The sequence below is a fragment of the Podarcis tiliguerta genome, assembly GCF_965153285.1.
Source record: "Podarcis tiliguerta genome assembly, chromosome: 3".
NCBI classification, from domain to species: Eukaryota; Metazoa; Chordata; class Lepidosauria; order Squamata; family Lacertidae; genus Podarcis; species Podarcis tiliguerta.
Window position 1 is genome coordinate 105557665 of NC_139536.1, and position 13873 is coordinate 105571537.

The 13873-nt window shown below is 46.7% G+C and overlaps 1 protein-coding gene across 5 annotated transcripts in view; it reads left to right on the plus strand.

Moving 5' to 3' along the window:
* PAK5 (p21 (RAC1) activated kinase 5) overlaps positions 1-13873 on the plus strand; it is a 114150-nt gene that overhangs the window by 86317 nt on the left and 13960 nt on the right. For all 5 annotated transcript variants that reach the window (XM_083431944.1, XM_083431946.1, XM_083431947.1 and 2 more), the window contains 3 exons: positions 6284-6778; positions 8918-9051; positions 13029-13155. In XM_083431944.1, coding sequence (XP_083288070.1) covers positions 6284-6778; positions 8918-9051; positions 13029-13155 — 756 coding nt within the window. The remainder of the gene's footprint in view (positions 1-6283; positions 6779-8917; positions 9052-13028; positions 13156-13873) is intronic.

Consider the following 13873-nt stretch of genomic DNA (forward strand, 5'->3'; position numbering starts at 1 on the left):
CATCTTATAAATTCCCTCAGGGATGAAATCTCATTGTGTGATATTCTGTGCTATATACACATAGTTCACTCAAGTTGCATGTATGCTACTGATTGGAGATTACACACATAAATATACAACCGCACCCCAGGGGTTAGCACAGTGCTTCTCAAACTTGGGTCCCCAGCTGTTGTTGGACTACAACTCCTATCATCCCTAGCTAGCAGGACCAGTGGTCATGGATGATGGAAACTGTAGTCCAACAACAGCTGGAGACCCAAGTTTGCTCTCCAGATATTGTTGACTACCATCCCCGTAATCCCTTGCCATTGGGCATGCTGGCCTAAGCCCCAGCAAACATGGACTATGTTTTCATTTTGCCAGAGACACAGCTTTGTAACATTATAAAGGAAGCTGGGGAACTATTTTTCCAATATCTCTTCATCCAAACACATGGTATGTCTGGACCATTAAACCTGTGAATTATCTGTTCCTACAGGTTATGTGGAGATGCTACATCTTTTGGTTTTGAGTCTTTGCTAGTGGTACTCTCCACCAGTTAAAGATTGTTAATAAGTTCAGCTTTTTGGCTTTCAACCAATTGATCCATCCATCCATTAATTAGAATAAAATTTAAATAAAGTTAAACATAGTAAAACCACATGAAAAGTGGCTATTTAAAAAAATGATGAAAGAAGGATCCTTTGTTCAAGCCCACATTAGTTCATTCCCTGCCATCGCCAGTTCAAGGGCTTATGGTAGCTGGTACTATCAAAGCCTTAGACCTTGGAGAACCAATGCTAGCTGGGCACTACCAATCAAGACAGACTCAAATTTCACCCACTGGGAGGCAGCTTCATATGCCTAGAGAAAAGTATTTACCTTAAAAATAGCATTAAGGTAAACAGCTTTTAAATGAAGCATAAATAAAATACTTGAATTAAAATGCCTTCTGAGAACAAGGAAGTTCTAGGTCCACTGTATTAAGAACATACAAAGCTGCTGTATGGTCCACATAGTCAGACCAATGGTCCATCTACTCAATAACGTCTTTGCTGACTGACAGCAGCCCTTCCTGGAGATGCCAGGGACTGACCTTAGGACCTACCTAAGTTCTACCACTGAGCTGTGCCTTTCCTCATTGTGTTATTGTGATAGATTCAGGTTTAGAAAGGCCATATTGAAATATTGGCATTGATTTCAGTGGACCATTGGTAACCTCAGTCACCTATAGCTCATACTGTGAAGAACATAAGAAGAGCCATGTTGGATCAGACTGAAGGTCCATGTAGCCAAGCGTCCTGTTTCTTACATTGTCCAGAAAGCCCACAAGAAGAAGAAGATGAAGTCAATAGACCTCTCTCTGGCTGTTCCCCTCTCAACAGAAACTGGTATCCAGCACAGATCACCTCATAAAGCCCCATTGACAGATCTGTCTTCTGTGTATTTGTTCAACATCCCCCCCCCCTTTAAAGCCATCTAAACCAGTAGTCATCACCACATGACAGCCAATTCCATAACTGAATTATGTGCTTGGTGAATACCGTATTTTTCGCCCTATAGGACGCACTTTTTCCCCTCCAAAAATGAAGGGGAAATCTGGGTGCGTCCTATGGGGCGAATGCAGGCTTCGCGGACCTCTCCGCAAACAGCAGGAGCGCTCCCGCTGCTGGCGGAGAGGTGCCTGCATGCGGAAGCCTGCGCGCGCTGAGCTCAGCGCGTCCAGGCTTCGCGGACCTCTCCGCTAGCAGCGGGATCGCTCCCGCTGCTGGCGGAGAGGTGCCTGCATGCGGAAGCCTGCGCGCGCTGAGCTCAGCGCGTCCAGGCTTCGCGGACCTCTCCGCTAGCAGCGGGATCGCTCCCGCTGCTGGCGGAGAGGTGCCTGCATGCGGAAGCCTGCGCGCGCTGAGCTCAGCGCGTCCAGGCTTCGCGGACCTCTCCGCTAGCAGCGGGATCGCTCCCGCTGCTGGCGGAGAGGTGCCTGCATGCGGAAGCCTGCGCGCGCTGAGCTCAGCGTGTCCAGGCTTCGCGGACCTCTCCGCTAGCAGCGGGAGCCAGCACTGGGCTCCCACGGCTTGCAGAGAGCTGCCTGTTTGGGGGCTGGGGTCGGGGGAAGCTCGGGCTTCCCCAACCCCGCGCCTGGGGGGGAAATAATTTTTTTCCTTTATTTCCCCCCAAAAAAACTAGGTGCGCCTTATGGGACGGTGCGTCCTATAGGGCGAAAAATACGGTATGTCCTCGCTCTCATCAAAATGGAATCTACTGCCATTCAGTTTTATTTGTGAACACCATTCTTCAAACACACACACACACACACACACACACATTTTCCTTGAAAACTTTCACCTTCCCTCGTAGGAAAGATGTCCCGGCCTCCTGATCATATCACCTGCTGATGTCCGCATTTCCCCCCGCTGTACAACATCCTTTTGTGGAGTAAGAAACTAAAATGTTCAGAGGTGCTAAGACCACCCAAACAGGTCAAAGGATGTCTTGAACCAAGGATATTTGTGCTCCATACAGAACCACTGGCATTACAGCAATTTACCCATAAGGCAGGGGTGGCTAACCCAGGGCTCTCTAAGTGTTGCTCGATTCCACTCCCATCCTCTCATACCAGATATCTGCCATCTTTGAAGGCTATTTTAAGCCTGATTCTCATCAAATGGCCTGTACTCAGCTACCTTCAGCAGCCTCGTGCTTTTGATTTTAGAATCAAAAATCCAAAGCAAGAGTCTTCTCACAACTCACAACCCTGAGATTAAGAGCCTCATGCTCTACTGGCTGAGCTATCCAACAGCTAGCTTTTGTCTGGTTCTTTTCAGTCCCAAAGGTTAATCAGATCACATCTACAATTAAACCTTTAGTTGATAATCTAGTATGTGGTAGAATGGAAATCGCCATTCATTTGCAGGAGCCTGCTATAGCAACTCATTGCAATTTCATTCTTTTTGAGCTTAATGCAAGCGTGGGGAAGCTGCAGCCCTCTTGGACTACAACTCACATCATCCCTGACCATTGGCCATGCTTGCTTAGGCTGATGGGAATTGGAGTCCAACAACATCTAAAAGGCTGCAGATTCCACCACACCTGACTTAATGTATGGCCTCTGATAAATTGTTATCCTTAGGCACATTAAAATGCCTGTTCTGAAGACTGGGTTGTAAACTAAGCTATTTCTGAACTGTTGTGGACAGTATGGAGCATCTCCTGTCTAGTCAAACAAGGGGAATGGTCAGGGAAATTGGTTGCGTGTTGTACAAACAGATGTTGCTGCATCAATCTGTCACGATGGACTTTCATTTGATAGGAAACTGTGTTGCTTCACAGGCTTCAGAATGCCAATAAATGTTGCGCAATAATATCCCCTCTAACCCCATCAAGAAACGGTTATTCACACTCATTACAGGGGGTGCGGGAGAGAATGTATCAGAGATTTACGTGGCACATGCTCTTTGCACTGTGTTGTGTTCCATCCTGCTGTCAGAATGACAGGGCGGCAGCAGCACCTGTTCTGCTCAAACCACTGTCAGCTAGAATCAGAGCAGATCAGTAGTGGCTGGCCAAATGAAAGGAACTTCTTCCTATTAACAGTATGAAAGGGAAAGGTCTTATCCACACTAAGCTTTTCTCCACTCTTTCCAGGCATAGTCTGCTCTTTAAAGCTCCGTGTCCAAACACCTTTTTCTTGTGGCTCTACAGCAGCGGTTCTCAACCTGTGGGCCCCCAGATGTTGTTGGACTACAACTCCCATCACCCCTGAGCTCTGGCCTTGCTACCTAGGGATGATGGGAGTTGTAGTTCAACAATGTCTGGGGACCCACAGGTTGAGAAAGGCAGCTCTAGAGCTTCCACTGTGACAACCTCACAATCAAAGCAAACATCAATCTGTGGGAGATCTGAATTGACATTTGCTCTGATTCAGCTTTAAAGGGGTGGGGGGTGGGTAAAGCTTTTTTTGGGGGGGGGGAACCAGCCCAGAAATGCTCAGATGTGGAGCATTAAGGCATGGACCTCTGCCTCGAAAGAGATGCCCAAAAGGTAACTGTGGATTTTAAAAATATCTGGTATGTAGCAGTCTGTAGGGTCAGATTCTACCAGTAGATGATTTCAACCAGGGGCACCAACTATAGAGGGCAGAAGGGGCTTCAGCCCCCTCAATATTTATAGGCGGGGGGCTGACCCCCCCAAATTGAGAGGACCGACATCCCCCGCTGCTGCCGGGACAACACTGGCCTGCTGGGCGAACTCTGGCCTACCAGGTGGGGGTGGGAGGCGTGGAAGGTGATTTTTGCCCTCTGCCCCCCCCCCATATCACATGATTCCACCTGCCCCCCAATGTGTGTGGTGGGGGGTAAGTCAGCACCCCGGATTTGGGCTGAATAAAAGTGCAAGAAAAACCCAGACTGCTTCAGAGAGGACAATAGTCACTGTAATTTTGGAGAGCGATAATATGGTCACATTCCACTGATGAGGAAAGGTGCTGAGATTGGCATATCTGCTATAGGGTTGAATAACTGTAAAGACCTGAGCTGTGAATAAGGTACATAATGGGACTCCTAAAATCCCATTCAAGTCGATGAGACCTGCCTTAACTGTGCACAGGTTTGCAATTCCAGTATACAAGAGCACATGTGCTGTGGAAGCAGCTATGCAACCCACAATGTGTGTTTAGTAGCTCTGCAACCCATGGTAGAAGGACACAAATGTAGGGTGAAATCTAGTAGGAAGTTCTTCTGAACTTGAGATGAATGGGACCTGCGATAGTTCAATGCAGATTGTGCAGGACAATTTCTTTGTGGATTGTGCCCATGGTCTGAAGGCTATGTCTGAAGACCAAGGATGAGAAGCCAATGGAGCTCCATATCAGCCGCAGCCAACGTGGCCAGCGGTCAGGGTTGATGGAAGTTGGAGTTCAGCCACAGGTTCCTCCCCTCCATCTGGCTTCTGTAGAATCGGCTGCAATTATCTCTACTAGAGTCAGAGAAATATGCGTCTTGGAAAAGCAGGAAATCAGTAATATTTGAAGACGCCTTGTTCTAAATCAGATTACTGGCCCATCTAACCAAGTGTCACCTGTGCCGACCGCCTGATGGTCCCCAAGGGTACAGGCAGAAATATTTCCCACCCTTGCTATCAAAGATCCTTTTAACTGGAGATGCCAGGGTTTCAACCTGGGATCTTAGGCATCCAAAACATTTGCTGTCCCCCAACCTGTGACCCACCCTATGAATGACAGTTGCCTGCAATCTACCTGCACCAGAGTTCAACCAGGTGCTTCCAGCTGCAGCCATCAGTTGCTCCCTTCCCTAACCACTGATATAATCATAGATGGTAGAGTTAGAAGGGACCCTTTCGTGCAGTGCAGGAATATGCAGCTGCCCTATGTGGGGATCGAACCTGCAACCTTGGCATTATTGGTACCGCCAAGTACCAATTGGTTCTAACCAAGCTACCCACTTAGTAGGGGTCAGCATTTGGTTCCTGAGAGATGCATTGAGTAGGGAGCTGGCCATGCTCAGATGGCCCAACTTGAGAGATGCCACAAGAGCAATCACATCCTGTCATTATTTGGGCACACTCAAAATGATAATAATATTATTAATAATAATAATAATAATAATAATAATAATAATAATAATAATATACACAGACCGTGGCAAAGTTTCTTTTAGAGGTCGCAAGAAACAAAGACCGTCATGCTCTAGACATAACAAAATGACTACCTCAGTCTCTTTTGCCTGTTCTTTTGTTGTTTTAACTGTATCTTGTTTTGAAACTGTTTTGTGGGTCTATGGACCGCAATAAAGATATTTATATAATAATAATAATAATAATAATAATAATAATAATAATAATAATTTATACCCTCCCCAGCCATTCTGGGTGGCTCCCAACAGAATATTAAAAGCACGATAAAATATCAAACATTAAAAACTTGCTTAAACAGGGCTGCCTTCAGATGTCTTCTAAAAGTCAGATAGTTATTTATTTCCTTGACATCTAATGGGAGGGCGTTCCACAGGGTGGGCGCCACTACCAAGAAGGCCCTCTGCCTGGTTCTCTGTAACCTCACTTCTCTCAGGGAGGGAACTGCCAGAAGGCCCTTGGATCTGGACTTCAGTGTCTAGGCTAAATGATGGGGGTGGAGACACTCCTTCAGGTATACTGGGCCAAGGCTGTTTAGGGCTTTTAAGGTCAGCAGCAACACTTTGAATTGTGCTCGGAAACATACTGGGAGCCAACGTAGGTCTTTCAATGTACGTAAAACCACGCTTACCTGTTGACTTGCTTCTTTTCACAGCTGGATTATGATCGAGCACAGATGGTTGTAAGCCCACCGCTGTCTGGGTCAGACACTTACCCTCGAGGCCCAACCAAGCTACCTCAAAGTCAAAGCAAAGTCACGTATTCAGGCAGTGGCTACCAGTACCCAGCAGTCTATCACAAATTCTCCCACTATCACCACCAGCCTTCTCTCCAGCCAAGCTCACATTACATTTCCACAGCTTCTTACCCAAGCTCCCCGAGCATCACTTCAAGTGCTTATCCTCCACCAAGCTGGGGCTCTTCCTCAGACCAACAGCCCTCCCGGGTCTCTCACGAGCAATTCCGAGCGGCCTTGCAGCTGGTGGTGAGCCCTGGTGACCCTCGGGAGTACTTGGACAACTTCATCAAAATTGGGGAAGGCTCCACTGGTATCGTTTGCATTGCCACAGAGAAGCACACGGGGAAGCAAGTTGCAGTGAAGAAGATGGATCTCAGGAAGCAGCAAAGAAGGGAACTGCTCTTCAACGAGGTACGCCATTTTGGAAGTGTGGGAAGGTGCTTCCACCCTACTGATTTCAACTGGGCTTGAGCACACTGTTAGATTGTGCCCATTGGTTTTAAGTAGAGGTCAGAAAGCCATGGGGAACTGGGAGACAGTGGCGTAGCGTGGGGGGTGCAGGGGGGGCCGGCCACACCGGGCGCAACATCTGGGGGTTAGGGTTAGGGGGCGCAAATCCACGGGTTAGGGGGCACAAATTACTTTCCTTGCCCCGGGTGCTGACAACCCACGCTACGCCACTGCTGGGAGATCTGGGCGTGGCACCTTGAGCTCCTTGGAAGAAAGGTGGACTAAAAACATAATAAAAATAAAATAAAATTACAGTGGTACCTTGGGTAACATACACTTCAGGTTACAGACTCCGCTAACCCAGAAATAGTACCTTGGGTTAAGAACCTTGCTTCAGAATGAGAACAGAAATTGTCCTCCGGTAGAGCGGCAGCGGCAGGAAGCCCCATTAGCTAAAGTGGTGCTTCAGGTTAAGAACAGTTTCAGGTTAAGAACAGATCTCCGGAACGAATTAAGTACTTAACCCGAGGTACCACTGTAGAGGTAAGCATGCCTCTGGATTGTGCCCATCAATTCTAATTTGTCTTAAGGATGGCACTGAATTGGACAAAGTATCATTAAAAGGCATATTCTATATCCACATGTCTTGAAAGACAGCTCTGTGAGCTCTTGGATGTCTGTGTGATGTAAAGTTTAGGGAGGGCTTAGCTAAAACCAGGACTTCTCTCTCATACACAGAAGCCATTGCTTTGATTTAGTCACCCTTCTCCAATCATCATGTAACAAAAACATTTACTCTCCCTACCACTATCTCCTTAGCTCCAAACAAAACAGAGCCTTCAACAGCCCTTTTTGGCAACTGCCCCCAGAAGCTGCTAATCTCATTCTAAGTTGCCAAAGGCGATGAAGGAAAAGTTGCGTTCAGGAAGCTAAAGCAAGGAGGTCCAGAAAGATCCAGGTGCTCTCCAGAGTCCTGAGGACACCGGCTTACACAACCAAGAGTTCCTCTATCTATCTCAAAATTGTCCACCTTAACTGGAGTGGCTCTCTGAGTTTTCAGAAACGGAGTCTAATAATAATTTCCCCAGCCACTCTGGGCGGTTCCCAACTGAATATTAAAACACAATACAGAATTAAACATTAAAAACTTCCCTAAACAGGCCTGCCTTCAGATGTCTTTTAAAAGTAAGATAGTTGCTTATTGCCTTGACATCTGATGGGAGGGCGTTCCACAGGGTGGGCGCCACCACCAAGAAGGCCCTGTCTGGTTCCCTGTAACCTCACTTCTCACAGTCTGTCCCTGGCCTTACAGTAGATGCCAGGAATGCAACATGGGATGTTTTGCATGCAAAGTACATGTTCTGCCCCCATGCTACCACTCTTCTCTGAGGGTAGATGCTGGCACCAGACCATCTGCTGCAGTGCTGGCAGTGGCCATAGAGTGCCACTCAGATGGGACCAGCCTGTTCCCATTCCCTGTCTTCCCAAAGCTCTTTATAGAAAGCATTCGTGCCACCTTCCTGAAATGTACAATTCATGATTCAGAGAGCCAAGTTGTGCCTATACAGGGCAAGCTTTCTCTCTCTCCATTTGCCAGCAAGATGCAATGGAGAACAGCGCTCCTGTGTTGCGTCTTTCATAGTTTAGGGAAGAGGCATTTCAGCAGCTTGATTCACTCCAACACTGCACCCACCTCAAATTCTATTTCTACACATTTGCTGTGGGCACAGGAACCCTTTACACAATCATAAACTCATTGCTTCAAATTGCAAGTCACTTTTTTAATTCACTGGGAGAAGGTCCAGAGTTACCAGGCAGGATTTGTGTGCTTCGACCAAACATATACCTAAAGCCCAGTTCCACATAAGGATTTCGTTTTAGTTCAAGGTCAATATGTTTTAGTTCAATGTTATTTTGCTGATAATTCACATTAAAACTCTTTTTTTAAAAGATGTGTGTGTGTGTGTGTGTGTGTGTGTGTGTGTTGCGGCTGCTGTATAAAAATATATTTACAATTTGGCCTATGTGAATTAAAAAACAACAGATGCGCAAAAACCCATTAGCACATTATTCAGAGGTTCTCCTCTTCTGTTCTTTAAGGTTGTAATAATGAGAGACTATCATCACGAGAACGTGGTCGACATGTACAACAGCTACCTTGTGGGAGATGAGCTGTGGGTTGTTATGGAGTTTTTAGAAGGTGGTGCTTTGACCGACATAGTGACTCACACCAGGTAAGCTGCATGAAATGGGTACGTTTTAAGACAAGCCAACCCTTCCAAGTATCTGATAGTTTGCACCATTGTTTGGCTGCCTGCAAGGGCTTCCTCCATTCGCTGAAACTAGCTTGATCTCACTACATCAGGGTGGCATGGGTGGTGCTGTGGTCTAAACCACCGAGCCTCTTGGGCTTGCCGATCGGAAGGTTGGTGCTTTGAATCCCCGCGACGGGGTGAGCTCCCGTTGCTCTTTCCCAGCTCCTGCCAACCTAGCAGTTCAAAAGCACGCCAGTGCAAGGAGATAAATAGGTACCACTGTGGAGGGAAGGTAAACGGCATTTCCATGCTCTCTGGCTTCTGTCACGGTGTCCCATTGCACCAGTTTAGTCATGCTGGCCACGTGAACTGGTAAGCTGTCTGTGGACAAACGCCAGCTCCTTCAGCCTGAAAAGCAAGATGAGCGCCACACTCTATAGTCGCCTTTGACTGGACTTAACCATCCAGGGGTCCTTTACCTTTACATCAATGAATTGAACCCCTGTAGGTGGAGCATCAGCATGCATATAGAGGAAGGTAAAGTTTGTAAAATAGTGGAAAGGATTTGGCATTAGCATTAAGTCAACACATTACACCGTTCTGTCATTAGCAGCAGCAACAACAACAACAACAGAGGAAGAGTAGTTGGAGGGAGACATACACATTGGGTACATCCTAGCCTGCTAATTCCTATTCATTGCCTTTGTCGTTTCCATGGCAACCTGTGAATTTGCTAAACATAGTTTGGTTGTACCATCAGATGTATCAGTAAGACGCTGCACAAGGGAAGTGTGGTGGGTTTGATTTCCAACATGGATGTGCTGGCGCCTGAGCAACTTGGAAGTCTGTGTGCTTAATTCTTTTACACTAGCTGATTCTCAAGTAGGGGAAAATCTCATTTGCTCTGTAACTTTTCTGCTGTGGCTATTTTAAAGACCCGCTTCAGCCCACATACTAAAAAAACCAACAAGCTCGTAGCTTTCATTAGGAGCTATTTTCTGAACTGTTAGTCACCGTGCCAAATATTTTGGCAGGCATTTAATTGCAAACAGATGCTTCCAGAAAACTCTTAAGTGCTGTCATTAGGGCCGGGATTCATTAGAAGCACTCCTTTCTTGTTATTTGAACATTTTATGGCCGTCTCTCTAAGGTTTCGTTGAAGGCTTTACAGTATTTAGATAAATAACATGAGGCCACAGTGGGCAAAATGTTCATCGTGCCTGATGGCTTGACCACAGCCAGGGTTGTGATTAGCTGCTGACCATTCATTAGGCAAGGCTCCATCCTTGTCTTGAGTGCTCACAAGTGTTTGCCAATGAACCTCCCTTCAAAAGGCAGAGATCACAAAGCTAGCCATACTCAGATTCTTTTTCACAAAGGGCAGCAAATATGTTCCAGCAGCCTTAAGGGTTTTCAATGCAAAACCCATTTCCCAACTCCTGTACGCTGCAAATGTCTGGCATAATGGGGACCTGCCAAAGCTAGATGGCTTTCAGGCAAAATTTCTACGATCTCTGCTGCAGGTACCCAATTGTGTCCCCAACTCCATACTTCTGTTAGAAGCTGGTGAATGCCCAATTTCAACTAAAGCGTGGTAAAGGTAAAGGTACCCCTGCCCGTACGGGCCAGTCTTGACAGACTCTAGTGGCCAGCGTGACAAGCTGCATCTGGCGAGCCAGCGCAGCACACAGAACGCCGTTTACCTTCCCGCTAGTAAGCGGTCCCTATTTATCTACTTGCACCCAGAGGTGCTTTTGAACTGCTAGGTTGGCAGGCGCTGGGACCGAGCGACGGAAGCTCACCCAGCCACGGGGATTTGAACCGCCGACCTTTCGATCAGCAAGTCCTAGGTGCTGAGGCTTTTACCCACAGCGCCACCCGGGTAAAAGCATGGTGGACTGCCCTAAAACATTGCCTCAGGATTTCATTGTTTGATTTAGGGAAGGGTTTGTACCAACACCTGACCAATGAGGAATTTGTCAGCAAATGGCAGAAAACCATGGCTAAAAAGCCACCTCTATTGGTCAGTCACCCCCCCCCCAACTGTATTACCTGGGTTATGAAGGTGCCCAAAAGATGTTAAAGCAAGATTATGGGATAATGCACACAGTGACTTGCGATCTCAATCACACACAGTCTGTAGTCCACTGGCAGTAGGAGTTCAATATGGGCATGTCTTTAAGTTAACATCTTACATTAAAAACCTGACAGTACCAAACTATCAAAGGCTTTTCACCAAAGCCAGACTAAACATCTTTCCTTCTGCAGTGTTGGATGGCAGGCTGAGAGGTGTTCCCTACCAGGACAGACTTTACTCATGTGCTCAAGACATCGATTCCATAAAATATATTTTGTTGCACTGTGCAAAATATGAGCAAGCCAGGGCTGAACTGATACTACCCTTGTTGGTACCTTTCCCGGGAAAATCAGAGGCTCACTATGTCAGGTTCCTATTGGAAGACCAGACAAATGCTAGAACATTAGAAGGTGGCAAAGGTTTTATCGGTGGTTGCAAGAACCAATGATCCCTATATTCTGAACAAAATGCTTGTTTAACCTGGAGGTAGGCTGTATGAGGGTTCGACGGGACGCGGGTGGCGCACGGGACGCAGGTGGCGCTGTGGGTTAAAGCCTCAGTGCCTAGGGCTTGCCGATCGAAAGGTCGGTGGTTCGAATCCCCGCGGCGGGGTGCGCTCCCGCTGTTCGGTCCCAGCGCCTGCCAACCTAGCAGTTCGAAAGCACCCTCGGGGGCAAGTAGATAAATAGGGACCGCTTACTAGCGGGAAGGTAAACGGCGTTTCCGTGTGCGGCTCTGGCTCGCCAGAGCAGCGATGTCACGCTGGCCACGTGACCCGGAAGTGTCTTCGGACAGCGCTGGCCCTTGGCCTCTTGAGTGAGATGGGCGCACAACCCTAGAGTCTGTCAAGACTGGCCCGTACGGGCAGGGGTACCTTTACCTTTACCTTTAGGCTGTATGAATTGTGCATTGCTTTGTAACAATTTGTTGGGTCTCTGGACCATAATAAAGATTGTTGTTGTTGTTGTTTGCCAGTGGGATGGTAAGAGTTTAAGACCAGGACCTGGGAGACCAGGGTTCAGATCCCACTTCCAGCAATGAATCTCACTGGGGGACCTTTGGCTAGTCACTTCCTCTCAGCCTGACCTACACCACAGGATTGCTGTGAGGAAAAAAGGGGGGGGTGAACCTTATGCACAACTTGCAACTCATTACAATTTTTTTGTGTGAATTCAAGCTTATCTGTATAGTGAAGTTGTTCATAAAATCATGGAATCATAGAGTTGAAAGGGACCCTTAGGTCTAGTGCAACGCCCTGCAGTACAAGACTCTTTTACGCAATGTGAGACTCAAACCCACAACTCTGAGACTGAGTCTATCAAATGAGCTACCGCCCATTGATGCTGTGTCAAAATAATTTAATAAAAGTAAAAATTAGATTGATGGATTATTATTTAATTTCTATACCACTTAATATGTTGAAAACATCTCAAAGCGCTGTACAAAAAGTTTAAAAAAACAACAGATTTAAATATTAGAAAATTGCACTGTTATATGTTAAAGTGTTCCATTAATGCAAAGTGACTAATGCATATAAATCAATGTCAATTCATTTTCCTTCCTTCTCAGTCTCCGAGTTCTCACCCAGGATCCAAACAAACTCTCTGCTCACCCTCAAAAGTCTCATAATGAGAAAAGTTCCTGGAAGCGGCCGACATCACCTTAGTCTTTTACACTAGACTTGCTTCCCTAGTGCCCCTGTTCCCTGCCTGTTCCCACCAAATGGAACAGCCTTTCTCAACCATGGGTCCCCAGATATTGTTGGACTACAACTCCCATCATTCCAGTGGCCAGTGGTCAAGGATGATGGGAGTTGAAGCAGATGAAAACACTACAGCAGGATTTGTTTCCATGTGTTGCTTTCTTTTAACAATTCCAGAATGAACGAAGAACAGATTGCTACTGTCTGTCTGTCTGTCCTAAGAGCACTGTCCTATCTGCACAATCAAGGAGTCATTCACCGGGATATAAAGAGCGATTCTATACTACTCACAAGCGATGGGCGAGTAAGTTTCTCAGCAGTTGATTTATTACTATGAATTAATTTTGTATACCAACCTTCATCCGCAGATCTCAGTGCATTTCATAATATGAGCATGTTTTTATGTTGTACAATTTCTTCTTCTTCTTCTTCTTCTTCTTCTTCTTCTTCTTCTTCTTCTTCTTCTTCTTCTTCTTCTTCTTCTTCTCCTCCTCCTCCTTCTCCTCCTCCTCCTCCTCCTCCTCCTCTTCTTCTTCTTCTGGATATTGCCTCATAGAACATAACTCTGGGTGTTGCGTGTCAAGGTCCCCCAAGCCACCCCTAAATAATTCACAATTCACACATAATTTTTGTTTAAGGTTTTTGGCATAATTTTGGCCACAACTTTAATAAAATACATAAATGTGAGTGGTTGCTTAGGCATTGGTTATGACTATCTGTCCCCACACCCAGGCACCAGACCCTCACCCCCCCCCCCATGCTCCCGGGGGCTTGTGCGGCCCTAAGCCCCATTCAGGGATACGGACGAAAGAATGGCAAGCCCCTGGATTCCTTTAACGGAACTCCCTTTCCACAGCAGCATTGGAGGGGCAGGCACTTACCCCTCCACCAACCCATTTTTTAACCAATGCCTAACCGCAACCTTACAAGTTGTGACGATTTGCTAGGCAAAAACCAAATGGCACCAGCCAATCAGCCAAATGGACAAAATTCCTACCAGGCTCCTGCCCCAAAAGCAGACG